At 44.3% G+C, this 27,167-nt stretch overlaps 1 protein-coding gene across 1 annotated transcript; it reads left to right on the top strand.

Annotated features, from left to right (window-relative positions):
• Positions 1-2,497: 2,497 nt before the first annotated feature.
• Positions 2,498-23,743, top strand: LOC110525678 (transcriptional activator MN1). Its single transcript, XM_021606021.3, has 2 exons — positions 2,498-7,215; positions 22,085-23,743. Exons 1-2 carry the CDS (start codon positions 3,630-3,632, stop codon positions 22,294-22,296), a joined length of 3,798 nt encoding a protein of 1,265 aa, XP_021461696.1. The 5' UTR covers positions 2,498-3,629; the 3' UTR covers positions 22,297-23,743.
• Positions 23,744-27,167: the final 3,424 nt, after the last annotated feature.

Below are 27,167 nucleotides of genomic sequence, written 5' to 3'. Positions count from 1 at the left end.
TATTTCCTGCCTTCACCTCGTACGCTCTTGACGCTGTCTCCCTACCATGTTCTGATATCTAGCGCTAGGTGGCACTGTGCCTTTTTGATAAAAGTTAAATACTTGCTATTATTCACCCCTTGAGGAACTAGTCCTATGGAGACAAAAATCTCAAGAATCACAGTACCCTCGAGAAAGTCACAAGGATGGATCTATTAGGCATACATATGTGGTATGTTTTCCACTCTCTATATTAAAACCATGATGAGCCTATTGGTTGGCAAATGGTACAAAATATAATCACCTAGCATAATTCTTAAATGGCAAAAGAAAAACACAACATTTCCACGTGTGTGTGTGTGTGTTTGTGTGTTTCTGAGAACGAGAGAGAGTGTCAGACCATACATTTATTACAAAATCACTTGTATAGGCTACTTATCAAATGGGCTGACTTCTTTCAGTTCCAGTGTGACTTTTCAGATGCCACGCGTCAAAAAGCGCCAGATCAGAGCCCACGCTCTCCACAGGAAACAAAGCACAATCTGGAGTTGTTTTTATTTTCATCATTAACTATTTCCATTAATCATCTTAATTTGTCGGACGAAGCCGTTTATGATCGACAAAGTGCAGTCTGTGTAATTGCAGAAGCGCGCGTCTAAATTGATATTTAGATAAGCCATTAATTGAGGCAATTAGCTGGATGTCATTTGAATTGCAAAGTAAATTTGATGAAAAAAGCAAAGGTAAATAATCTTGAAGACTTCTTTCGAGCACATTGTTAATATACTTATATATAGGCTACAAAAGTTGATAAAGACATTCCATTTGAATTGCCGCAATATATTTAGCAACACGTAAAATAACATAAAACTATAGCCAGGTTAATTCATAACTCGTTAATTTCTTATGGATCACATGATGTTCACTGTGGTCCATGATCTATTTCCCGTGCTTTACCCAATGTGAACTATGCACAGTTCACAGTGGGTTACTTTGCTTTTTATAAAATCTAGGGCTAGTTGATACCATTTCAATTCTGCAGATGTAAAGCCCAAATGTAAAAACACTTCTATGTGAAATAATTGTTAAAGACTGTTATCGATTATGGTATCTTTTCAGTAGATCCGATGCTATTGATCTTTTAAGGGGGATTATTTTTGTGGGGTAACCAACCAATTCTCTCTATCCCCCCCCCCCTCTCTCTCTCTCTCCTCTCTCTCTCTCTCTCTCTCTCTCTCTCTCTCTCTCTCTCTCTCTCTCTCATATATATATATATATCTTCCCCCTCCACCTCCCCCAAAAAAACACTCTATCTCTAAAAATATTGACTATATCACCTAAAATAGGTAAACATGCAATCGTCTATAAAGTCCATAATCATTTGAACAGTTCTGCGGCCCTGTGGTTGGGTCGTATGTGAAACCTTATTTTATCTCAATATATCACTATTATCACTGGTGCTCGTATTTTGATCTGCTACATATTATCTCTTAGCAGCAGGCTTTAAATCAAAGAACAGCACCTCTTCTGCTACGATACGCCAGTCCGTTTAAAACACCTCAGAGGGCAATGTTTTAGGATTAGCCTAGATAGGCCTATATTACGTTTCTGAAAATAGCATGATGCACATAACCTACATTTCATTATTTTCAGATTTGTTTTAATAACATAGCTTGAATCTTACAGTAGCCTAAGTATAAGAAAGGTTGACTTGGTGTTTTCTCTTGCCTGCCCCTTCCCCTTCATGCCAATAAACATCACATAAATGTGCTTTGTTAATTTATAAGGTAAACCGAATTATGGCCATGTACAGTTAATGTGAATGGAAATGTTAATTTGCTGTTTAAAGTGCGTTAACATTACAAACTCCGGGCCAGTGATTGCGCCCTGGCATTTGTTTAACCAATGCTATTGTGAGATCATCTCTCTTTGATTGAGCGTAGCTTAATTTCCTACATCTCCATTTCTATCAAGAAAATAACACAATATACTAACATAAACGCGTTTATTCAAATAACATAATATACTAACATAAAGGCGTTTATTCAAATAACATAAGATACTAACATAAAGGCGTTTATTCAAATAACATAATATACTAACATAAAGGCGTTTATTCAAATAACATAATATACTAACATAAAGGCGTTTATTCAAATAACATAATATACTAACATAAAGGCGTTTATTTAAATAACATAATATACTAACATAAAGGCCTTTATTCAAATAACATAATATACTAACATAAAGGCGTTTATTCATTCAGATTTGTATGTGCTCTATAACAAATAAATAGATTGATCTCAAATAAAAAACAAAAAGCAAAAATGGCCATAGACCATTTAAAATACAATGAAGCAAGTAACACACCTGGCATAGACTCGAATACACTTTAGTTGGGGAGAAGAGTGCTCTTTCAATACTAGCGTTACTCTCTCGTTCATCCACATCTTGGACCACCTTAAAAGATGGACCCTCCCTCTGCACTGGCACTCCGCAGCCTCCGATTGGCTAGGTCCTCGTGGATGGAAATGGTTGCGGAATGCAAAACTTGTTGCTGGTTCCCTGAACGCGTTGATCTCACACAGCGCCAAGCGCCGGACAAGAGTGTGATCTATCTGTGAATCGCTCCCAGCTGGAATAGACCAAACCAGAGTCAGGAGCAGAAGGAGTGCGTTATATAGTGTGAGAGAGTGAGGGAAAGAGCCAATAGAGGTTCCGCGCCTTATGCGTGCTTGGAGGGCACATGACCAGGACCAGTTGGACTATGTTGTCAAACCGCGAGTAGTGCGTGCCGGAAGCTCGGGGACACGGTGGAGCAAAAGCGACTTTCCTGATAGCCTCATGACTGGGCTGCATTTTCCCTCCGGACTTTGTCTCAGACTTGTAATGGTAGAATTGTTAATAGTGCAGTTATAATACATTTCACCCAGAACTGTGGGAAATTGTTTCTTTTGATTTTACAACAACGACCAATTAGAATTGTACTTGTGCAGGTTGCCGGTGGATTTCTCAAGAAAGGGATCTTGAAAGGACACTCCAAACTGTGCGTCCTATGACATTTCACAACAGCTGGAATAATGAAGTTGACGAAGAAAATGGTTATGTTTTTATTTAAATGTTTATACGCCTTGTGATCTCTGTCATAAATTAGATAACGGGTTTGATCAAGTTTGCAAAGAAGAAATGTGCTCAAAAATTTTGGAATATGATATTATATCGAAGTCACATTGCAAGTGAAAGATATTTTGTATTATTTGTAAACTAATGCAAACCAAACGCCTGTAGAAATACACGGGAACGAGCAAGGACAGACTTGTAGCCTATGTACGTGCTTCATTGGACATACATACGTGTAGTGTTCTCTCCCTTTTATTTTCCTCGCAACACTTTAGGTGCAAATTGGATTTTGGAAAACACAATGAGTACTCATTGGGTGAGTGAATAGATTTAAGATCCATTGTCTAATTTTTAAATCAGAACTTTTTAAGATATCAAAATAGCCCATCTGGCCTATTGAGGCATTTCTCATCTCTTTTCGTTTTTTGTCCTCTTTTTTTGTGTGGAGAGGAAGGAAAACTGAGGCTAACGATAGACTGCCTATGCCAGCTGAGCTGGCTGTCATGCGGGATTGATAGCGGGGAAGTATGTTTGGGCTGGAGCAGTTTGGTTCTCAGATTAATAGCAGAAACCCTGGCCAGTCAGAGAGAAACATAAACCAGCCAAGACTGAACATGAGCTCCCATTACAAAAGCCCTGGCTTTCATGCAGGAGGCCCGCCTGGTGCAGTGGAGCCGGGCATGGGCCCTCTGAACGAGCCTCCGATGCTTGGGCTCAATATGAACATGAACGGTGAGCAGTATGGTGGCTTTCATCCCAGGGGCCACTCAGACATGCATGCAGGCAGCGGACTCCAGCAGCAACAGCAGCAGCAAGGACCAATGCATGGATTTTTTAACAACCAGCAACCTCACCAAGGCCATCCCCATGGCCACCAGTCTCACCCTCATCAACACCATCCTCATTTCAGTGGGAACTTTGGAGGCCCAGACCCAGCCTCATCCTGCCTGCATGGTGGCAGGCTGATGGGCTACAACAACAACGGCATGGGGCCCCAGCAGGGCTTTGGAGAGGGGTTTGACCCCCTTGCTGAGGGCCAGGCAGGGGACAGCTTCTCCCAGCAGCAGCAGCAACAGCAGCAAAGATCCAGTAACATGCCTGAGTTCCAGCACCACGGCCCCCCAAGCGGCAACCACGCTGTCCCTGCCCCCTGTCTACCCTTGGACCAGTCACCTAACCGGGCAGCATCCTTCCATGGTCTTCCCTCCTCCTCCTCTTCCTCCTCGGAGACCCATGGTCTGGAGCCTCGACGGATGCCCAATCAGGGTGCTGTGGAGGGATTAGAGTATAATTTCCCAAGCGAGCCCCCAACTGGACATTTTGACGTACCTGTATTTTCTCCATCAGAATCAGACTCTCAGCTGCCCCACTTTGGGCCAGGAAGGCCGGTGGCTGGTGGCAGTTTCCCTGGAAACCCTGCCATGGCTCGGACACCGGGTATACAGGGCATCTCCAAAGGGCACCAGCAGCCTCCCCCACAGCCCCAGCAGCCTCAGCCTCCCCCACAGCATGGAGTGTTTTTTGAACGCTTTGGGAATGGCCGTAAGATGCCAGTGGGGATGGACCCGGGTGTCAGTGCCAGACACACTCTCATGCAGCAGCAGGCTGGTTTGATAGCACGACAGAACTCATGCCCCCCAGGCCTCCCCCGGCCTCCCCAGTCTGAGTCGGGCTCCACCAACACCAACATGCTGGATGGTGGCGTCATGATGCCTGGCCAACACAACCAGTTTGAGTATCCTATTCACAGACTGGAAAATAGGGGCCAGCACCCCTATGGGGACCCCATGTTTAATATGCAACAGCCGGCTCCCCCTCCTCCCGCCCAACAGCCTCCGAATCAGAGGCTGCAACACTTTGACAGTCCTTATATGAACATGGCAAAAAGGCCCAGATTTGAGTTCTCTAACGCACAGGGAGGGGAGAATTGTGGCACGTGGGGCAGTGGCATGCACAATGCACAGGGCATGGAGAACCATCTCTCTCCCTCGGCCTACCCTGGCCTTCCTGGTGAGTTCACCCCACCTGTAACAGACGGTTTCCCCCCGGGTCCACTCCAGCATGCCGGGCCTGAGCAGCAGTCTCTGCAACAGCGGCAGAACGCGGCCATGATGATCAAGCAGATGGCCTCTCGGAACCAGCAGCAGAGGATGAGGCAGCCCAGCCTGCAGCAGCTAGGTCACCACGGCGACGTGCCTCCGGGCCCCATGGTTCATGGAGGCCCAGTGGGGAGCATGCCTCAGCCCAACTTTGACAGGGAGAATGGAGGCAGGATGCCAAACTTTGAGGGTCAGAACCCTCATATAACTCAGGAGAACTGGTTCCCCGGGTCCCACCCACCAGGAGAGATCATGTCACGGCGTATGGGGGGAACGGGCGGGGAGGCTGGGGCCCACGACATGGGGCTGCAGCAGAACGGAGCTGGTATGATGTTCAGGCCGGGCATGAATGGGATGGGCATGCAGGAGCCAATGAGGATACCTGGAGATGGGCATGTACAGGCCCTCCACTCCCCTCGTATGCACCCCCAGTTTGGCAACAACATGGGCAACCTCTCCCAGATGCAGTCCCCCGGAGCTGGAGTAGGACACCCCAACGCACCATCAGATAGGCGGCCAGCTGACTTCCCCGCTGGGCCATCCATGGGAGCTCAACCAACGTTTCCTTACGGAGGGACAAACCGTCAAGGGCCACCACATAGCAATCCCCAGGGGGTGAACACCTCACCAGGGAGCTACCCTACTCCATCTGAGTTCCCCCCAGGCCAGCGGTCCTCTGTCAGTAAGCTTGGGGCACTCTCCCTGGGGAACTTTAGCAAAACCAGCACTAAAGACAATGTTTTCGGGCAGAGCTGCCTGGCAGCCCTTTCCACAGCCTGCCAGAACATGATAGCTAGCCTAGGGGCCCCCAACCTAAACGTAACATTCAACAAGAAGAACCAAAATGAGGGCAAGCGAAAACTGAGTCAGACGGAGCAGGACATTAATAGCAGCACAGGTAACGGGACTGGCAGTGCTGGTCCTGAGTATTTTCAGAGCGGCACTTCCCAGAACAGCCAGATGCCTGGCAATGGGAATAGCATCATAAAGCCTGCAGGTCAAAACCAGACGCTGCAGGGGGAAGCCAGTGCCCTCTCCCCAAATTACAACATGGACGCTACCCCATGCAGTGAGGGGAAAGCAGCAACAGGGAACGGGAGAGGGAGAGGGAGGAGAAAAAGGGACAGCGGGCATGTGAGCCCTGGGATCTTTTTTTCCTCTGACAGCGGAAACCCTGTTGTAAGTCCAGGCCAGCAACCCCCTTCAGCTGGCGTTGGGGAGAGGGGTGGGGGTACGCCCCATGAGAAACCCCTCCCGTCCCCCTCCTGGGGAAAGGGAGATGACCAGATGCTGGGGGACCAGGCAGACCTGATGTCTTCTCTGGACAGTGGCATTCAGAGTGTCACCAAATCTAACAGTAGCTCACCGCACGTGGACCTTCCTGACGATGTCAGCGCCCACTACGTCAATGAGGATGAGGTGTCCTCTAGCTCAGATGCAGGAGGTGCTCCTGTCACCAAGCCCAACCGCAGTCCGCACATCACCGTCTCACCCAAGCTGCAGAGGGGGGAACATGGCCTGATGAATGGGCAGAAGCCCCTAGGCATGCAGGGCATTACCAATCACACTACCTCGACACCCGACAGCTATGGACTGAGTGCTGGTGGGGGCACGGTGGGCAACGGAGTCGGTCACCCAGGCACACCTGGGATGGAGCAGGTACGCACCCCATCCAGCACCTCTGGCCAGGACGACATCCACCCTCTGGAGATACTGCAGGCCCAGATCCAGCTGCAGCGCCAGCAGTTCAGCATCTCAGAGGACCAGCCCCTGGCCATGAAGAATGGTAAAAAGAGTGGCGACTGTCCCTCACAGAACGAAGACAATGAGCTGGCGAGCTGCAGCCCGGATGCTGGGAAGGGCTCAATGGGCACTATTGACCTTGACACTCTAATGGCAGAGCAGCACGCCACCTGGTATGTGCCCAGCGACAAGGCCATGATGGATGGGCCAGAGGATGACAAGGCCATGGCACCCTGGGAAAAGACTAAGAGCCAGAATAACAGCAAAGAAGGTAATTCAATATGCTCTATGATCATATTTGCCACATTGTTTTACTATCTGACTATTAGTGTCTTATTACTGTCCACACACACACACACACACACACACACACACTTTTATGTCAGTCAATCAACTTATCAGCACATAGTGTTGTTTTGCCTCTCAGATGAGTAAAACATGATTTAAACTCTAGACTAAAATAAGTCACGAAGGACTTCCTTTGTGCTTGTAGCCTGTGTCTGCAGTTATTTGGAAATCTGTTTCTGAGAATATGATTATCTCAAGTCAATACAATATTGTGGTGTGGACAATATCATTATATAGGAGGCTACAAGATTATATATGATAAGATTAGTATTTTAACTTGCATGAGTTGAATTGGAGACAAGCAGGCTCTCTTCTTGCACTGCCGTCTTTGAGTGTAGCCTAAACACTGTAGACAGCGTGGAGGGTTGTTCCGTAACTTCGAGTCTTGTGGACTTTGAGAGGCAAAAATCTCATTGTTCTATGTTTCACATATTCTATTGAAAAATATAAATCAGGTATTTACTCGAATCGAGCTTTACATGTAGAAACATAAATAATTAATTTCTGACTTGTAATCGTTTTTACACAAGGGATAGGCTATTGGACCACAGGCTATTTAACGATTAGAAATTAAATACCTAGCACTAACCAGGAACATTTAAAACATTGACTTGTAGTTATATTTGTTGTTCTAAGTAATCCTTAACTTATTATTTACTGCTTGTAATAGATTCTTCTCTTGTAGAGTGACTTCAAAATAACAGCCCGAGAAAAGTCAACATTTCCTGTGGTTCTTTATCTGGGTTTTCAGAGTGAACAACTACACTGAGAAGATGAATAGGTTTCTGAGGAGATGCGTTTTAACAGCATGTTTCCCCTCCATACATATCTGTTTGTTTTTGTTATTAGTACAGGATAGAATACGTGATTGGAGACTGGATTGATTTTAGATTAGTCCATATTGAGAAGGGAAGGGAAGTGAAATTACTATAAACAAGAGTATCTTAAGCTTTTATTTATTAACTTTATGTTTCCTAAATATGATGTGTCCTCGAATGGAAAGATTTACATTGAAAATGGTAATACTATTAGACAATGATAATAATAACAGTAATAATTATACGAGTAAGAAGAAGAAGAAGAATGCAAGTCTAATTCAGTTTTTGTCATTTGTTTAAAAGTTTGGGTTCTATTTTATTGCCAGACAGTTTTTCTGCCTGCATTGGTTTAGGAAAAAAATGGTTGGTCACGGTATACAAATGGTTCTTTCTGTAAATAATTGAAAAACAAACGTATTTAGTGTCCTATACCACGACACTGTTGTATAATTTTAAGTGCTTGTTGAAATTGGTATAGTGTGATTAGAAACGCTGGCTGGCGCTTTACATTTTATGTCAGCGGTTTGAAAACGGCTGTCAATCATCTTTTGACATTAAACAACACAAATCATTTTCTACTGACTATACATTACCGGTCATACCTAAGTCTTCTGGTTTGTTTTAGTTCATAAACAGGTAATTAAAGAAAATGTGGGAATAATGCTTATGGTTATTATTATTTCCCATTATAATTTCCTATATTGTTTATATTGAGACTAGGCTATAGCTACAACAAGCACATTCAATTTAATTCAGTGCTGAAGTGACTTTTAGTTGACTGCTCCACCAATCCATTAATCAAAGAACAAACGTAAGACTACTTCATATTTAAATTCAAGTTATTAATTGAATATTTATGGTGCATGTCCTCTTTTAAGCGTACGGTAGGATATGTTTCTGTCCAAATGTCCTCTTGTGTCTTGATGTATTTTGTTAGGCCGCTTTTTGTATGGGACATTACAAAAGCTATAGATAAATATAAATTGTAGTCAGTCAGTGCTGCAAAAGGCGGCGGGGTAGCAGTGAAACACGCATAATTAAATCGCCACGGCCAGAGACAAGCCACCAAAACGCCTTTTCTCACGTGAATAGGTAGCCCCCAGCGCATATTTATTCAATATCCCTTTGTTCTGACTAACTGTGGGAGCAGAGAGGGGAGGGGGCTCCATGCACGGAATCTGTGATCAAGGCGCATTGTTTAGGAGACAGAGGTCAACCAGACCGGCCACATTCTCCCTCTGTCCATTTTTTTCAAGACCCATATGTCTTAGATAGGCGCACGTAGGCTATTTTACAGAAAATGCACAGCAACAGCGGCCATCTCGATTTTGTTAAAGTATTTATTCTCTCCCGTCTCTCCTCACTATCTCCGCAAATTTTCCCCTCTCCAATTCCCCTCCCTGCAAGCATGAAACGCAGGTCGCTTGGGCGAAATCGATAGCTAGTTAGCACAAACCATGTCTCTTGACAGTTTCTCATTTGAGTGCTGCAGACGGAAAATATGAAAAAGGGTTAAGATGTGTTGCTTGATTTTAAGATTGAATTGGATGTGATTCAGAGATGCGCAAATGTCTCTGCAGTCAAATGAAACCATACGTTTCAGATAAACATAAATAGCGCCTTATGGTTTTAGTTGCATTTATGTATTAACCTAAATAGTACACCTAGGCACAATCAATGATCAGTTATGAAATGATTCGACATATTCTCTTGCAAAATGCTAAATCCCTGAATTCTAAAAGTCATATTTTAAAGATTTCATGGAACTTTGAAATTGAGCTGTGTGGAAGTGGAATACAAATATTGATGAATGTAGGCATTTGTCTGTTTTTGCAAGTCATTTTGTTTTGTTTCTAATGTCTTGTTGCAAGTCTACCAGCTGGTTAACAGGTGAACCCTAACATGGTCATTGCCTGTGCCTGGATTCTGCCCTATTGCTAAGTTACAGTGAAAGTTTAACATAGTTATGTCGTTTTCTTTTTATTTTTAAATTGTCTTGTTAGATATCAAGGTTATCAGTATTCCTACTATTCACAAGATACATTATAGTTAGCATGTAATAGTAATAATAATACTAATCATGTTTTAATGCTAATGATAACTGGTCTACAATTTAGAAATAGAACAATTTGTATATATTTTTAAAAAATCTGAATTTGATCATGCTACTTTTTTATTCCCGTATGATGTGGTTAATCAATTAAAACGTTTTAAGATCACACATTTTGATTGAATACACAGCACATTTTCCTAAGCAGCACGGTCTTGATCATATGGATAATTTGTATTGAAGTAAAAAAAAATCCACGCATTTTGATCATTTTTCCATGTCACCCTCGGAGATCATATGACACCCTTTTAGGTGTTGTGCACCAGGGGTGTATCACATTAATTTAGTTTAATGTTTTGGCAACCCTCTCTCCTGGTATCTGTCCTCATGCCTCTGTCCTATCTCCCATCACAGTGTCCTGAAGCTAGGGATGGGGTGGGGGTCTGCATAGGTCCTGACATCCTGGGAGCAGCTTTAAAGGCCCAGTGCAGCCATTTTTAGATCAATATCAAATTATTTCTGGGTAATAATTAAGTACCTTACTGTAATAGATTTCCATTTAAATGGGCAAATATAGCTTTTTAGCTAAAAACTATTTCTCAAGCAATAATTTTACTAGCACTGTCTGGGAATGGGGAAACTGAAAACTAGCTGTTATTGGGCAGAGAGGTTTGGAACTCCGTTTGTTATTGGTCTATTAACCAATTTACTTCATGGTGATGTCACCATGGAAAGCCGAAACTCCCGCTCATGGAAACCTGCTGATTAAAAGGTCATGTGTACATTGTATTTTCAATTATCAGGAAAAAAGACTGATCACATTTTTACAGTGTTAGTTTCATCAGCTGTTGTACAATATCACATAAAACAAAGGAAACCCCTTTTTACTGCACTGGGCCTTTAATAGTGGGAGTCCTGAGTAATTGTGTTAATTGGGCGCTTTATAGGCTGCACTCAGTGTTTTTACAGGAAGTTGAGTTTAACTGCCCAATTGAGACAGGTGGGTTATGGGCCTGTGTTTATTTGGGGAGGGGGATGGTTGCAGTGACATTTGGTAATAAGCCTCCTTGTGTCTAGCAGGGATACTAGTGGTAGTGCCACTGGGAGGAAAGGACCTGTGGTGTTTGGGGCTCTGTGACTATAGTTGAGGTCTCAGCCAGTGCAGGAGTTGGAGATCACAGAACAGACTGTATTATCAGGCATATTGGTAATGGAGCCAGTGGATGTATAGGTGATGTTTTCAGGCCAGAGCTTGGTGCCACAAGTGCCTCATAGGAATATGGAATTTGATAATGCAATTAATGCATTGTACAGGTCATTCTATAGTAGCTTCTATGGGATAATTAAGCAATAAGGCCCGAGGAGGTGTGGTATATGGCCAATATACCATGGCTAAGGGATGTTCTTATGCACAACGCAGAGTGCCTGGACACAGCTCTTAGCCCTGGTGTCTCTTCTGCTCTAATTACGTTGGTAACCAGTTTATAATAGCAACAAGGCGTCTTGGGGGTTTGTGGAATATGGCCAATATACCACGGCTAAGGGCTATATCCAGGCACTCTGCGTTGCGTCGTGCAGAAGAACAGCCCTTAGCCGTGGTATATTGGCTATATACCACACCTCCTCGTGCCTTATTGCTTAATTATGATACTGTTAAAGAACAAAATGAACAAAAATGTGTTTGTTGTATTTTATGTGTTGATGTCTGTTCACACAGTGTGTCTCAGCTTTTCCTGTATGAGGTCCCACTGTGGTTATTTACAAAGTGATATGTTCTGCAGTAACGGCCCAAATTGGACCCATCCATAGCGTATCCGATCTGTGTGATACCAAGCAGCCAAAGCTAGTCACTAAGACACAGTAATGTCTGCTGTAGGCATGGGGCCTTTAGACCCTGCTTTAACTAAAGATGCCCGTTGTCCGTGAAGTGAAGGAACTTGGCTGAATTTTCACCAAAGTGATGAGTGAATACATTTCCCCCTCCTCTTTTTCATCTGTCTTTTTCCCTCACCCTCTCTCCCTCTCTGCTCCTTATATCATAGCCAGGACCTGACGGTTTGTTTTGAAAGACATGCACACTCTTGATAACAGGCAACTTGTCGCCCTAGGAAATGATTCAGTTGGTTGTATTTTTATTTTTAGAGTTTTTGCTTCCGTTTTGACCACACAGTGAAAGTTGTGTTGGTTTTGTTATTTACGGTGTGTTATCACTTTGTACATACAGTGTGAGGATCTCTCCTCTGAATGAACATGGTCTCCCACGAAACACAGTCACTGTTCTAGTTGTGGTTGAGGATGCTCCAGCTTGCTGTTGGCAGGTAGGAGAGCAGTGGGTAGAGAAGGGACTTGTCATGCTTAGACACCCTGATTAGGGGTGTCTAAGCATAAAAAAAACAGGCCACCTAAAGCGACCTGGGAAGAAAGTGGAATATTCCTAAAAGACCACCCCACTTTCCCATCTCCGTTGGTCTATTGACATTTCACTCCGTGGACAACTCTCAAATCACATGACTCATTTTCATTTCCTGTATTTCCTTTCTTAAAGATGTGATTTCTTAAAGATGTGATTGACATTTGGTTGAATGAAGAGAAAACAGCTTGGGGAGGTCCGTGTTCCAGATTCATCATTACAAGGTGTTCCGTATTGACTTCCTCAATAACACACGGCCAGACAGTGTAGCACTGCCTGCACTTTCTCATACTGCAGTAATAATAATAGTTATCATAATCACAGAAATTAGTCCTGGTAATATTGTTGCCAAAAAGTGCCAACCTGTCAGTTGACATGGTTATTGACAGATAATGAAGAAAAATGAGGTGTTAGACTTTCTTATGTGAGGATCATATTACAGTTAGCTGTAAATATCAGGAAAGTGTAGACTTTGAGAAATGTAAAGTTGGATCTTTCTACCTTTTTTTGGAACATGTGTTTATTCTTCCTTTGTCTCTTCGCAAAGTCCTTTCTGTCTTCCTTTTTGGATGAATCCCTAGAGTTGAAAGAATATCACACAATTCCTACACTATCAGCACGAATCAGAGGGCATTAGGACTGCTTTTACCATGTAAGTGTGTGTGTGTGTTTGTGTGAGTGTGTGCATGTGAGAGAGATGAAAATATGGAAAGTTAACAGTGTGGGTTTTTTAGCTGTAAACATCATGTCTGATTTATGCAGACTTGGATCACAGGCTTGTGGTTTCAGACCTTTTCTCAGGTGTCTTGTATGCTGGAATACTCTTTTCTCAGGTGTCTTGTATGCTGGAATAAACTCTTGTGCTGGTTCTCACACTACTCTCAGCTCCAGCTCTGATAATTCATCACAGTATGGTTAAAGTATCTGACTAGTTATGTCAGGGTTCACCACAACTTGTTTTAGCTCTACGGCAGAAAGCCGGCTTGCAGTCCGTTTGGTCTGATTGAAGGACAACCCCTACTAGGTTGTAGTAATCCACAGTAAAACCCAATAGATTTGTAGTAATCAGTACTGATGGCATGCAATGAAAACAAAACCATTGCAATTTTTCCATGAGCTGCTAGCACTTATAATACTGGTCCATCTGAGTGCCAGGCAAGTGCAGTAGCAGCATAGTTTAGCTGTGTAGTCTTCTGTCTTATAGACACTGCAGCTTAGAACAATACTTTTCATATTTTTTGCCTGTAGTTTGGAGTGTGTAAAATCTAGTTTGAAAATGTTGTTTCTAGATGATTGTGTGAATGTGTGTATCCACTGTATGCTGAGGTCTTTGCTTTGCAAGACATTTACAACCACTGACAGTCAAAGGAGCCGTGTTAAAAAACGTCTTTCTTACTGGTGTAGAGAGGAAAGTATAAACAAAGGTGTCAGGCCTTTTGCTCGCTGGTTTCTGATTCTTCAAAATAGCAGCTCATCCGGTATTTAGCTTTCCCTGGGGAAGAGCACTGAAATGAACTCAAACTTGTCTCAGCGTGCGTGTGGTGAATATTATCCTTGGATAGCGCGTAGAATGGATGGGTATGTGTGTGTCAGTTTATGTGTGTTAGTGTGTGTGTCTGTGTCAGTGTGTGTGTGTCTGTGTCAGTGTGTGTGTGTTAGTGTGTGTCTGTGTCAGTGTGTGTCTGTGTCAGTGTGTGTGTTAGTGTCTGTGTCAGTGTGTGTGTGTGTTAGTGTGTGTGTCTGTGTCAGAGTGTGTGTGTGTGTGTGTCTGTGTCAGTGTGTGTGTGTTAGTGTGTGTCTGTGTCAATGTGTGTCTGTGTCAGTGTGTGTGTTAGTGTCTGTGTCAGTGTGTGTGTGTTAGTGTGTGTGTGTGTGTGTGTGTGTGTTAGTGTGTGTGTGTTAGTGTGTGTGTCTGTGTCAGTGTGTGTGTGTTAGTGTGCGTGGAGGTGTTGTCATGCCGCCAGCAGCAGTTTTGCTATTTGGCATACAGGTAGTCAGTCGTCAGGCGTCTTTAATTTGTATTGACAAATTGACAAATGAGTTATGACACCAGAGCTGTTTCTCCTGGGAGATAGGAGGAGAGACTGATGAAGTGATAGCCGTTTCTCCTGGGAGAGAGGAGGAGAGACTGATGGAGTGATAGCTGTTTCTCCTGGGAGAGAGGAGGAGAGACTGATGGAGTGATAGCTGTTTCTCCTGGGAGAGAGGAGGAGAGACTGATGGAGTGATAGCTGTTTCTCCTGGGAGAGAGGAGGAGAGACTGATGGAGTGATAGCAAAAGCGAGCAAGATGAAAATAAGTTTCTGTTTTTTCTGGGAACATCTGAGGTTTCACTGTCGAGGCAAGCAGGATGTTAATGGCTGTCATTTGCATAATTTTAAAGCGAGAAAGAGAGAAAATAAATATTTCCTTTTCTACCCAGTTCCATTCTCCTGGACTCTTTATATTTTTCAGGTCAGACATTAGACATTCAGATGTTAGAAACAATAGTTTGGAGTCTGTTTGGAGTCTGGCTTTGAGGTCCACAGCTGAGTTTGAGGGACTAAGGCTGAATACTGTCATTATACCACACAGAACTATACTTTTAAACCAGGGGTGGGGGTGGAAAAGGTACTCAATGGTCATACTTGAGTAAAAGTAAAGATACACTACATGACCAAAATGATGTGGACACCTGCTCATCAAACATCTCATTCCAAAACCATGGGCATTAATATGGAGTTGGTCCACCCTTTGCTGCTATAACAGCCTCAACTCTTCTGGGAAGGCTTTCCACTAGATGTTGGAACATTGCAGTGGGGACTTGCTTCCATTCAACCACAAAAGCATTAGTGAGGTCGGGCACTGATGTTGGGCAATTAGGCCTGGCTCGCAGTCGGCATTCCAATTCATCCCAAAGGTGTTCGATGGTGTTGAGGTCAGGGCTCTGTGCAGGCCAGTCAAGTTCTTCCACACCGATCTCGACAAACCATTTCTGTATGGATCTCGCTTTTTACACGGGGGCATTGTCATGCTGAAACAGGAAAGGGCCTTCCCCAAACTGTTGCCACAAAGTTGGAATCACAGAATCGTCTAGAATGTCATTGTTTGCTATAGCGTTAAAATGTTCCTTCATTGGAACTAAGGGGCCTATCCTGAACCATGAAAAACAGCCCCAGACCATTATTCCTCCTCCACCAAACTTTACAGTTGGCACTATGCATTCTACTGGCACCGCCAAACTCAGATTCGTCCGTCGCACTGCCAGATGGTGAAGCATGATTCATCACTCCAGAGAACACGTTTCCACTGCTCCAGAGTCCAATGGCTGTGAGCTTTACACCACTCCAGCCGACGTTTGGCATTGCGCATGCTGATCTCTGGCTTGTGTGCGGCTGCTCGGCCATGGAAACCCATTTCACGAAGCTCCCGACAAACTGTTTTTGTGCTGACGTCACTTCCAGAGGCAATTTGGAACTCGATAGTTGAGTGTTGCAACTGAGGACTGACAATTTTTACGTGCCTCGCGCTTCAGCACTCGGCGGTCCCGTTCTGTGAGTAAATACTATACATCAAATTCCTTATTTTAAGCAAACCAAACGGCATAATTTGCGAACGCAGTATTTGTGTTTAGTGAGTCCACCAGATAAGAGGCAGTAGGGATGACAACATGCTATATGAATTGGACCATATTGCTGTCCTGCCTGAGTATTCGAAATGTAACCTGTACTTTTGAGTGTCAGGGAAAATGTATGGGAGTAAAAAGTACATACTATTTTCTTTAGGAATGTAGTGGAATAAAAGTAAAAGTTATCAAAAATATAGTATAAATATAGTATAGTTACCTCCAAAAAACTGCTTAAGTAGTACTTTACTTAGTATTTTTACTCAGTTAATTTACACCACTGCTTTTACCTCGATATTATAGACATTTTGATTGCACTCTTTTAAGGTTTGTTGCTTAGTTGAAAATTGAAAAAATAGTACATTTGACATCTTTTTTTGTGCAACTGGTGCTTATGATTTTGAAGATCATATTATGTTAATTTCTAAGTAAATATCATTATTTTCTTCAATCAAGGGTAAATGTATTTCTTTATTCAAAGGTCAATTATTATTTCAGTCAATTCTACAGTCATTTGATTTCAAGTTGTAAACAATTTCTATCACATGAAAAGAAAGATATGTGAAAATAAAATGTAACTTTCTGTAAATTGGCAACCTAACTTCTTCAACTGAGGACTAGCTTGAAATAAAGATTGCATGTTAAGTGTTGTGGGGCTGAGCAGGTCAGCCTCGATAACCCCCAGCACCCCCCCTCCCAGCCCCTCCCTAACAGATGCTCATAATCCCTAAATTCCCACTATTGTCATGAGTGGTTGGTGTTTCCAAATGGCCAAATATACATAAACAGAGTGTGTAGTGACAGGCTGAAACAAAATAGAGAGCGAGACGTAGATCAATATGTCACCTACTTGGATGACATGGATGACAGGTCCTGGACATGGTTTTGATTTATGCAGGGGGTACTAAATCACTTCCCGTGTTCCCATTTGTGTCTAGTTTCCTAAGCGCGTCTTGCGGCCTAAGGGGGAGTTGTGTGTGTACTAGAGAATGGCTGAGGAGGAGAGACCGAGCCAAGGTCTGCCTGCCTGGGCAAGTTTTTGTCCTTCTTGTTGCCAGGGAACAGAGAGGAAATTCAATCCAAAATAACCCCTGTGCCCTCGCTTGTGAAATGTAACCCCTCCTCTCCATATCCTCCCTACTCTGAGGGAAAGGTCACCATGTGGTGGTGGTGGTGGTGGGGGGTTGTAGAAGGCCTCCCATGCCATACTCCCCCACCCCAATCACCAACCCCCAGGCCACCATCAGATACCTGGGGTTGTCCTCTTATTTCTCAAACAGGGATTCCTGTAGACACTCACACACCTAGTTGGAAGCAGAGAACGTAGGACAAATTATTTGGTGTGTTTTGTCATTCTGACTTTAAGCGGTCACATAACAGTCTCATTGTCATTGCTCAGCTGGGTGATCTGCTTAGCGCAGTAGCTAGTACCTGAGGTTCCGGAGCACAGGTCCTGCTCTTAGGCACTGTAAACCTTCAGGAAAAGTGGTAAAAGACCTAAACGACCAAACTAAGCCTTGTTGTAGTGGAAATTAGGCACATTTTTTTTTTACCATTACTCCTCACATTGTCGAAAACCAGACGTTGTATCTATGCATTGTGATGTGTGCATTGTGCTCCTGGACATAGAATGTTCTCTCATGGCTTTAGTGTTAGTTGTTATGCTAAAGGAATCTGACCTGAATTCACTCACTGTCATAGGAGCAGAGGCCTCTGGGTGTTTTTGTCAGAGAGTGCAGAGGCTGATTGGGCTGGTTTGTGTTCAGTGAGGATGGGGTCGAGCCCTGGAGAGCAAGGGGTTAAAGGTGAAGTGTCGTCATGGAAGTATAGTTTGGGATAGAAAGGGCAGAGGGCTACCGCATGGGACGGCCGGAACTCTTCGGCTCCGAAAGCGAGGCCAGTGAACGCCAAGGCGCTCACACACACACACACACACACACACACACACACACACACACACACACACACACACACACACACACACACACACACAGTGTATTCTCATATTTACTTCAATGCACCCTACACAAAGGCGGGCACATAATACATATTTAGCTATCATAATACTTAATTTACAAATGCATTTAAAACATAATAATGACCATTATCTTCATCAATTTACAATAAAGTTGAATCATTTGTTGACTTTGACAATTATATTTCGATTCAGAGAATATGATATTTATTTTTGTTCAATAAGGAAACTTCCCAGTGTTGTTTATAGACGTGGAGAACTGCTGGTATGACATGTGTGCTAGTGTCAGGCCGTCAGTGCTGCGAAACATTGGTGTCAGCCAGACAGAGAAGCACAAACTGAGCGGTGTGCTGTTACTGTGCATGTTCTCTTCATGACACTAGTGGAAAGCATTGTTGTGTAAATCATCACTAGCTGTGTCTGTGTGTCTGTGAGACGGCTCTACAAGCCTACGTGGAGGAGTCCCACTGTAAATCACACAGAATTACATCACTTTTAGAAACAGGCGAGAAATAGAGGTGTATCATATCAAATTGAGCATTTCAATTGCCATGGTAATCTTTTCTGATGTTGTAATATGGTTAGGGATGTAACTGTATTTGCGGTTCAGCTTAGTTGGTTGGGGTATTATTGTTTTCTTCTTTATTAGGTATTCCCCCCTGTGTGTTGAAGCTAAACACTCATTCTCCGAGATGAATAGCCTATCCTTGAGATATTACTGTGGATATGAACAGTATGCTGCTTGGCAATATAATGTGAGTCGTTGAACAGCCTTAACAAGATACCTGTACGTTTTTATTGAAAGCAAGATTCCACAGCTTGTAAAATGTCACAGTGATTTGGGATTTAGATCTGTGTGATGTAAAATTTCACACTGCTGTTTCCACTTTTGAACAAGTACGCTGCCATGGATAATGCTTAATATTTAAGTGTAGCGTGTTGATTTTCCACCAAAATCCCATCTCTCTCGGCTCCCAGGGTATTAACTAGAAATATCCACAGATACTCTAATGCCATTTGTATTGTAATAGTACGGCCTTGTCAATTACCTGGCTTACTCCTGAACTGGAGAGCTTTATCATGTTTCAATAAATATGATAAAGAGCACTATTTTTCTGCTTTTAATAACACCATTTGAGAGGCACAGTGTTTTGATTATAAAAACATCTATTTTTAAAGTAGTAAACCGGTGGACAATCACTACATGGTAAATTATTCTTTATGTGAAATAGATGGTAATCACTGGTAATGCGGATGTTTTTATTTTGCTAAATGTCAGTAACGTTGTCACGTGAGCTCACATCTGAGCATGGCTCTGGGACAGTGGGAGTGGATGACAGTGTGTGTGTGTGTATCGAGTATGTGTAAGCTGTGCACTTGCTTTGATGTTTACAGTCCTTGTCCTTGCATGTATGAGGCTGGGGGCCATGTCTGTCTGTTTTGGGACCACGCAGACTGTGTGTGTGTGTGTGTGTGTGTGTGTGTGTGTGTGTGTGTGTGTAGCGGCAGCTGAGAGGTGGTGTGGATTTGGCAGTGGCGGTGGTTGGCGGTGTGTTTTGTGGTTGTGTTGTCAGATTGCTGTGTATCAGCAAAGAGCCAGGGGAACGCTTGGATGTCTATCCGGGCCGGTGTGGACCCTGCTGTGCCCAGCTACCATGGGCTGTCAGCGGGGGCTGTCAGCGGGGGCTGGAGGGGGGTAGGAGGAAGCACAGGGAGGAGGAGTTATGGTCCAGGCTCACCCAGTGTGATTGTCGTCCGTTCAGTGGTGTATGGCAGGGCCCTCTGGCAAACGCCAACCCTTGCCACAATCACCACTAATCCCCATACCTCCCTCTCCCCGCTGCCTTCCTCTCTCCCCCACCGTCGCTCCACTCAGTCTCCTGAGTCCCTGGGTGATTTGTGGGGAGGAGGAGGGAGAGAGATGCGGGAGCTTGGCTGCCTGACCTTTTACCAAATCCCTCCGCTTTTCCATTCCAGTGGTCACGGCCCAGACATGCTGGGGGGCAAAGCTGCCTCACTGCCTCCCTGCCTTCCAGGCCCTAGCCTGTCCACCCTGCCTCCCTGCCTTCCAGGCCCTAGCCTGTCCACCCTGCCTCACTGCCTCCCTGCCTTCCAGGCCCTAGCCTGTCCACCCTGCCTCCCTGCCTTCCAGGCCCTAGCCTGTCCACCCTGCCTCCCTGCCTTCCCGGCCCTAGCCTGTCCACCCTGCCTTCCAGGCCCTAGCCTGTCCACCCTGCCTCCCTGCCTTCCAGGCCCTAGCCTGTCCACCCTGCCTCCCTGCCTTCCAGCTCCTAGCCTGTCCACCCTGCCTCCCTGCCTTCCAGGCCCTAGCCTGTCCACCCTGCCTCACTGCCTCCCTGCCTTCCAGGCCCTAGCCTGTCCACCCTGCCTCCCTGCCTTCCAGGCCCTAGCCTGTCCACCCTGCCTCCCTGCCTTCCAGGCCCTAGCCTGTCCACCCTGCCTCCCTGCCTTCCAGGCCCTAGCCTGTCCACCCTGCCTCCTTACCTGCCCTCTTTGCCACTCTGTCCTACCCTGGCCTTGCTTCTCAGGCTGTGTGTTGTTAACATTACGTCATAGCTGCTCCGGGGAAGCAAAGTGAGGGAGAAATATATACAGAGAGCAAGAGAAACAAAAAAGTAATTAGGAAGAGAGAGAAGAGCTAAAAAGAGAGTGTGACACAGAGAGGTCATATTTTTTCTCTTCTCTCTCTCCTTCCGTTCTGTCTTTGTTGAACAGTGAGGTGGGCTGATCTGTGGAGTAGTGGTGGTGTGATGTTCAGGCACTGTGCCCAGAGTGTGTATCATAGTCTCTCCCGTCTCTGGCGCCTGAACCTCAGCATGTCTGAGCTGTTTAGAGCCTGTCTGTCTCTACAGCTACGCTCCCACTCAAAGGCCTCAGACAAACGCCTTTGTCGTTGCAGTAGTAACATAACAGGGGTGGCTGAGGAACACAGCAGAACAGTGTTTTGAGTGCTAAGGACAGATGGAAATAACCTGATAGATTTTCACAGCAGGTATCCCACCATGTTCACACACTCTTTATTTAATGCTCAGAGCGTGCTTGGAGGCAGACCCTAAACAAATGATGTAATGTTGCAGTCACCAATAGGGCTCTCTGAAACCAGTGAGAGTAAAAGTCTGACTACCTACACTCTCTCTTCTTTTTTCTTCTCCGTCTCTCCCCTCGCCTCTCTCTCTCTCAGTATGCTGTGGGTCTATATCATGGCAGATGACACGTGACGCCATTGCTTTTATGTATAGTTTAGCCTAGCACGTTCTGTCCTCGTCAATCTTGCTCTCGTTCATTTGTTCTTATACGGCACAAGCGATTTGACTTGGAGGATGGGTTGTACATCTCTACAGTCAGCGTTCCCCATGTTCCTCTAGAATCGCACGGGTGATTTTTATACGACCTTGGATAAACCTATGTATGGATTTTCCGTAAGCTTGGTGCGGCCATTTAATGTGGGCTTTGACACCATGGTGACGTGGGGTCGATACCGCAGCAGGGTCATTATACCAGTAAATTGGGTCAAGTAGGGTTAGAGGTCAGCCCTCTGACCTCACAACCAGAGGTAACTGAAGAGCGCTCCACATTTGCACGGGGGACCAGGACTGAATTTGTGTGTGTGTGTGTTTGTGTGGTTACCACAGGCAAGGAGAAGGTGGGGCATGGGTTTAGAGCAGTGTCCTTTTCCAGCCAGCAGTACGAGGAGTGGGAAAGGGGGGGGGTTGTTAAGGTCATTTTACTGGACAGATTTTGAGTGGGATGTGAGAATTATTATTTCATTTATAAAGGGGCTTTCATGATTAATTCTAATGTGATCTACATATTAACCAAGTATGTTTATTTTGGTTGTTGATGCTAAATCTGTGTTCCTCAGTGCTGGCCAACTCACTAACCCTCTCTTCTCTCTGTTTGTTTCTCCTGTGCAGAGTCGGAGCTGTCTCAGAGTAAGGCTGGAGTAGGGGTGGGGGCCCAGGGGCCCGGAGGGGGCAATGGGGGGAGCCACCTGCAGTGCCTGTCCGTCCACTGCACAGATGAGCTCGGGGACAGTAAGGGCCGAGGGGGGCCCGTCTCTTCCTGGCGCTCCCTGCACTCCGACATCTCCAACCGCTTTGGGACCTTTGTGGCGGCCCTGACCTGAACACAACCAGGCCAGGAGATGGAGGGAACATCGGATGAAGAGAGAGAGAGAGGGAGAGAGGGAGGGAGGGAGGGAGAGTCAGAGTCAGTGGCAGATGACAACTATGGTGTTGATGATGAGGCCACTGCATCGGCTCTCGCCTGTTCAGGGAGAGAAAGACATATACACACCCATACACACTTGTACACACACATCAACACATACACACTCATACTCGCACATACACACTCATGCTCGCATACACACTCACACACAAAAGCAATCTTGGATACACACTCACTCATGCATCGCTGGACTATACAGCTTGGGCTCTAGTCAGTGGTGACCACATCTGGAAAACCACAAATCAATCTATTTTTATTTTATTTTATTTTTAAGAAAAAAGGAGAAATGTCAATGGAGGAAAATAAAAAACTAAAACTGAAGAAACAATAAGACAAAAATGACCTTGGCTGTATTGGAATACCAGTGTTGAATCTCCGTTTGGTTATATTCTCTAGATAAAAATAGCCTCATAATATTTGGGACCTTTGTGATCATCCTCACCACTAGAGCTGTCCCCTGTACCTTTACCCTCTAGCCATGGTTCTCTCTGCGGCCTGGAGATGGTACTACCCACTATGCCTGCCCCCAGACTAGCGTATAGATCACTGAGCCCAGGCCTCGGTCTGGCAGAGCCACCCTGACCCATACTGACCCGTTGAGGGACTTTGGTGGTCTTTGTCAGCCAGAATATGGAGGATGTGTGAACCAGCCCTTCCTCCCTCCCATGGCTCTCAGGTGAATAGAGGGAGGAGAGCAGCCCTGTCACCAGGACCTCTCCCCTCCAACCAAACCTCAGGCCTGGGAAGCCCATTGTCAGCCAGAGACACAGGAACCTGATGAGATTTTGGCCCTTTGAGACACCAAACCTCACAGCCTCAGCAGGCTACAAATCAAATCAAAATCCTGGTTCAATAGAACTGACCTGAACCCTGAAGCAGGGGGAGGGAGATGGAGAGATACATTTTTTGTTTTTGGGTTGGAAAAGGTATCAGCAAAAAGGGATTTCTTTATACATATTCCTCTCTTTCACTTCCTTCCTCTTGTATTGAGCTTGGGCTCCAACACAGGTATACAATACAGCCAGTGGAAATAGTAGGGGATGTCAAAGAACAATTTAATAAGGGAAATGGAAAAAAAAATATTGGTATTGCACATGTAAAATAAGAGAACATTTGCTGTGTGTTAGGCAATCTTGTAATCTTTAAATAAAGCTTCTGTTGGATTTGAATTTCTGAAACAATAGATGGAGGACTGTGACGGCAACGTGCGAACTGAGTTTCTTTTTTGTTTTCTTTTTTTAATAATATGTAAAGTGCAGTCGTCTGTTTTCCTGCATATTGTATATATCTGTATATGTTTTATTGAGTAACTAAATAACAATAAATATGACGTTAATGGTGAATTTGATGATTGCTTGTTTTTATTAATGTTGTGCAGAGGGGTTGGGTTAAATGTGGAAGACAAATTTCCGTTGAATGCGTTCAGTTGTGCAGCTGACTAGGTATCACCTTTCCCTTCCCTTGTATTTAGCAGTCATATCAATAAAGTCACAATTTATGACTTAAAATAATTGAATAATGGAAATATGGCTCTACTCAGAAGATATCTCATACACTGTATTACACAGGGATATTCATTGTGACAAGTTTGTTTCGGGAGGACTAGTATAGCAGCAGAAAACAACAACAAAGTAAACTGGCAGAAAGATATTATATAGTATTTTTTATCGGAAGGTGGTAGTTACGATCAAGCCAAATAATGATTTAGCCTACAGTACTACTTCAGTGTCTTTCTCCCTCTCCTCTGCATGTTCTATAGGTCTACCTCCTTCTGTTCTCGGACTCCACCCCCATCTGCTTTTCTCCCCCTCTCACTCACCTGCCCTTTATGGGTCATCTGCATGGATGCTTAATGGTAATCAATAGCTCCCCCTTGGGCCACCTCCGAGGTGTAGACATCAATGCTGTCTAGCAGGGCTGGTGATCAGCCTGCATCCCGCCATCGCATGCCTGCCTGCCACACAACACACATACACACAACACTGTATCAGCCTTGTAGAGCTTCTGTACTGGAAAGAATGCACACATGTACACCAACACACTCTCTGCACGTAGAACACAAATAGCCCATTGGGCACACCACATAATTTCAATGGGTAATATTTGGTTGAGATTTAAAATATATATAAATGATATTGTATGTATAATATAAATATATATGTGTATATATTGTAGGTGATAGATCAGCTTTATCATAGCAGATTATATATATATATATATATATATATATACATGTATATACTGTATATACAGTGGGAAGAACAAGTATTTGATACGCTGCCGATTTTGCAGGTTTTCCTACTTACAAAGCATGTAGAGGTCTGTAATTGTTATCATAGGTACACTTCAACTGTGAGAGACGGAATCTAAAACAAAAATCCAGAAAATCACATTGCATGATTTTTAAGTAAATAATTTGCATTTTATTGCATGACATAAGTATTTGATCACCAACCAGTAAGAATTCCGGCTCTCAGAGACCTGTTAGTTTTTCTTTAGGAATCCCTCCTGTTTTCCACTTATTACCTGTATTAACTGCACCTGTTTGAACTGGTTTCCTGTATAAAAGACACCAGTCCACACACTCAATCAAACAGACTCCAACCTCTCCACAATGGCCAAGACCAGAGAGCTGTGTAAGGACATCAGGGATAAAATTGTAGACCTGCACAAGGCTGGGATGGGCTACAGGACATTAGGCAAGCAGCTTGGAGAGAAGGCGACAACTGTTGGCACAATTACTAGAAAATGGAAGAAGTTCAAGGTGACGGTCAATCCCCCTCAGTCTGGGGCTCCATGCAAGATCTCAACTCGTGGGGCATCAATGATCATGAGGAAGGTGAGGGATCAGCCCAGAACTACACGGTAGGACCTGGTCAAAGACCTGAAAAGAGCTGGGACCACAGTCTCAAAAAAACAAACATTAGTAACACACTATGCCGTCATTGATTAAAATCCTGCAGCACACGCAAGGTCTGCCTGCTCAAGCCAGCGCATGTCCAGGCCCGTCTGAAGTTTGCCAATGACCATCTAGATGATCCAGAGGAGGAATGGGAGGAGGTCATGTGGTCTGATGAGACAAAAATAGAGCTTTTTGGTCTGAACTCCACTCGCCGTGTTTGGAGGAAGAAAAAGGATGAGTACAACCCCAAGCAAACCATCCCAACCGTGAAGCATGGAGGTGGAAACATAATTCTTTGAGGATCCTTTTCTGCAAAGGGGACAGGACGACTGCACTGTATTGAGGGGAGGATGGATGGGGCCATGTATCGCGAGATCTTGGCCAACAACCTCCTTCCCTCAGTAAGAGCATTGAAGATGGGTCGTGGCTGGGTCTTCCAGCATGACAACGACCCGAAACACACAGCTAGGGCAACTAAGGAGTGGCTCCGTAAGAAGCATCTCAAGTTCCTGGAGTGGCCTAGCCAGTCTCCAGACCTGAACCCAATAGAAAATCTTTGGAGGGAGCTGAAAGTCCGTATTGCCCAGCGACAGTCCCAAAACCTGAAGGATCTGGAGAAGGTCTGTATGGAGGAGTGGGCCAAAATCCCTGCTGCAGTGTGTGCAAAACCGGTCAAGAACTACAGGAAACGTATGATCTCTGTAATTGCAAACAAAGGTTTCTGTGCCAAATATTAAGTTCTGCTTTTCTGATGTATCAACTTATGTCAGGCAATAAAATGCAAATTAATTACTTAAAAATCATACAATGTGATTACCGTATCTGGAGTTTTGTTTTAGATTCCGTCTCAGTTGAAGTGTACCTATGATCAAAATTACAGACCTCTACATGCTTTGTAAGTGGGAAAACTTGCAAAATTGGCAGTGTATCAAATACTTGTTCTCTATATACAGTGGGGCAAAAAAGTATTTAGTCAGCCACCAATTGTGCAAGTTCTCCCATTTAAAAATATGAGAGAGGCCTGTAATTTTCATTATAAGTAAACTTCAACTATGACAGACAAAATGAGAAAAAAAAATCCAGAAAATCACATGGTAGGATTTTTAATGAATTTATTTGCAAATTATGGTGGAAAATAAGTATTTGGTCACCTACAAACAAGCAAGATTTCTGGCTCTCACAGACCTGTAACTTCTTCTTTAAGAGGCTCCTCTGTTCTCCACTCCTTACCTGTATTAATGGCACCTGTTTGAACTTGTTATCAGTATAAAAGACACCTGTCCACAACCTCAAACAGTCACACTCCAAACTCTACTATGGCCAAGACCAAAGAGCTGTCAAAGGACACCAGAAACAAAATTGTAGACCTGCACCAGGCTGGGAAGACTGAATCTGCAATAGGTAAGCAGCTTGGTTTGAAGAAATCAACTGTGGGAGCAATTATTAGGAAATGGAAGACATAAAAGACCACTGATAATCTTCCTCGATCTGGGGCTCCACGCAAGATCTCACCCCGTGGGGTCAAAATGATCACAAGAACGGTGAGCAATTATCCCAGAACCACACGGGGGGACCTAGTGAATGACCTGCAGAGAGCTGGGACCAAAGTAACAAAGCCTACCATCAGTAACACACTACGCAGCCAGGGACTCAAATCCTGCAGTGTCAGACGTGTCCCCCTGCTTAAGCCAGTACATGTCCAGGCCCGTCTGAAGTTTGCTAGAGAGCATTTGGATGATCCAGAAGAAGATTGGGAGAATGTCATATGGTCAGATGAAAACTCAACTCAAAGAACAAAGAATGCTGAGTTGCAACCAAAGAACACCATACCTACTGTGAAGCATGGGGGTGGAAACATCATGCTT

The sequence above is a fragment of the Oncorhynchus mykiss genome, chromosome 6 (genome assembly GCF_057628025.1).
Source record: "Oncorhynchus mykiss isolate SJ-2025 chromosome 6, ASM5762802v1, whole genome shotgun sequence".
Classification (NCBI taxonomy): Eukaryota; Metazoa; Chordata; class Actinopteri; order Salmoniformes; family Salmonidae; genus Oncorhynchus; species Oncorhynchus mykiss.
The sequence above is the reverse complement of the archived record's forward strand: the minus strand, read 5'-3'. Positions and strand labels throughout refer to the sequence as shown.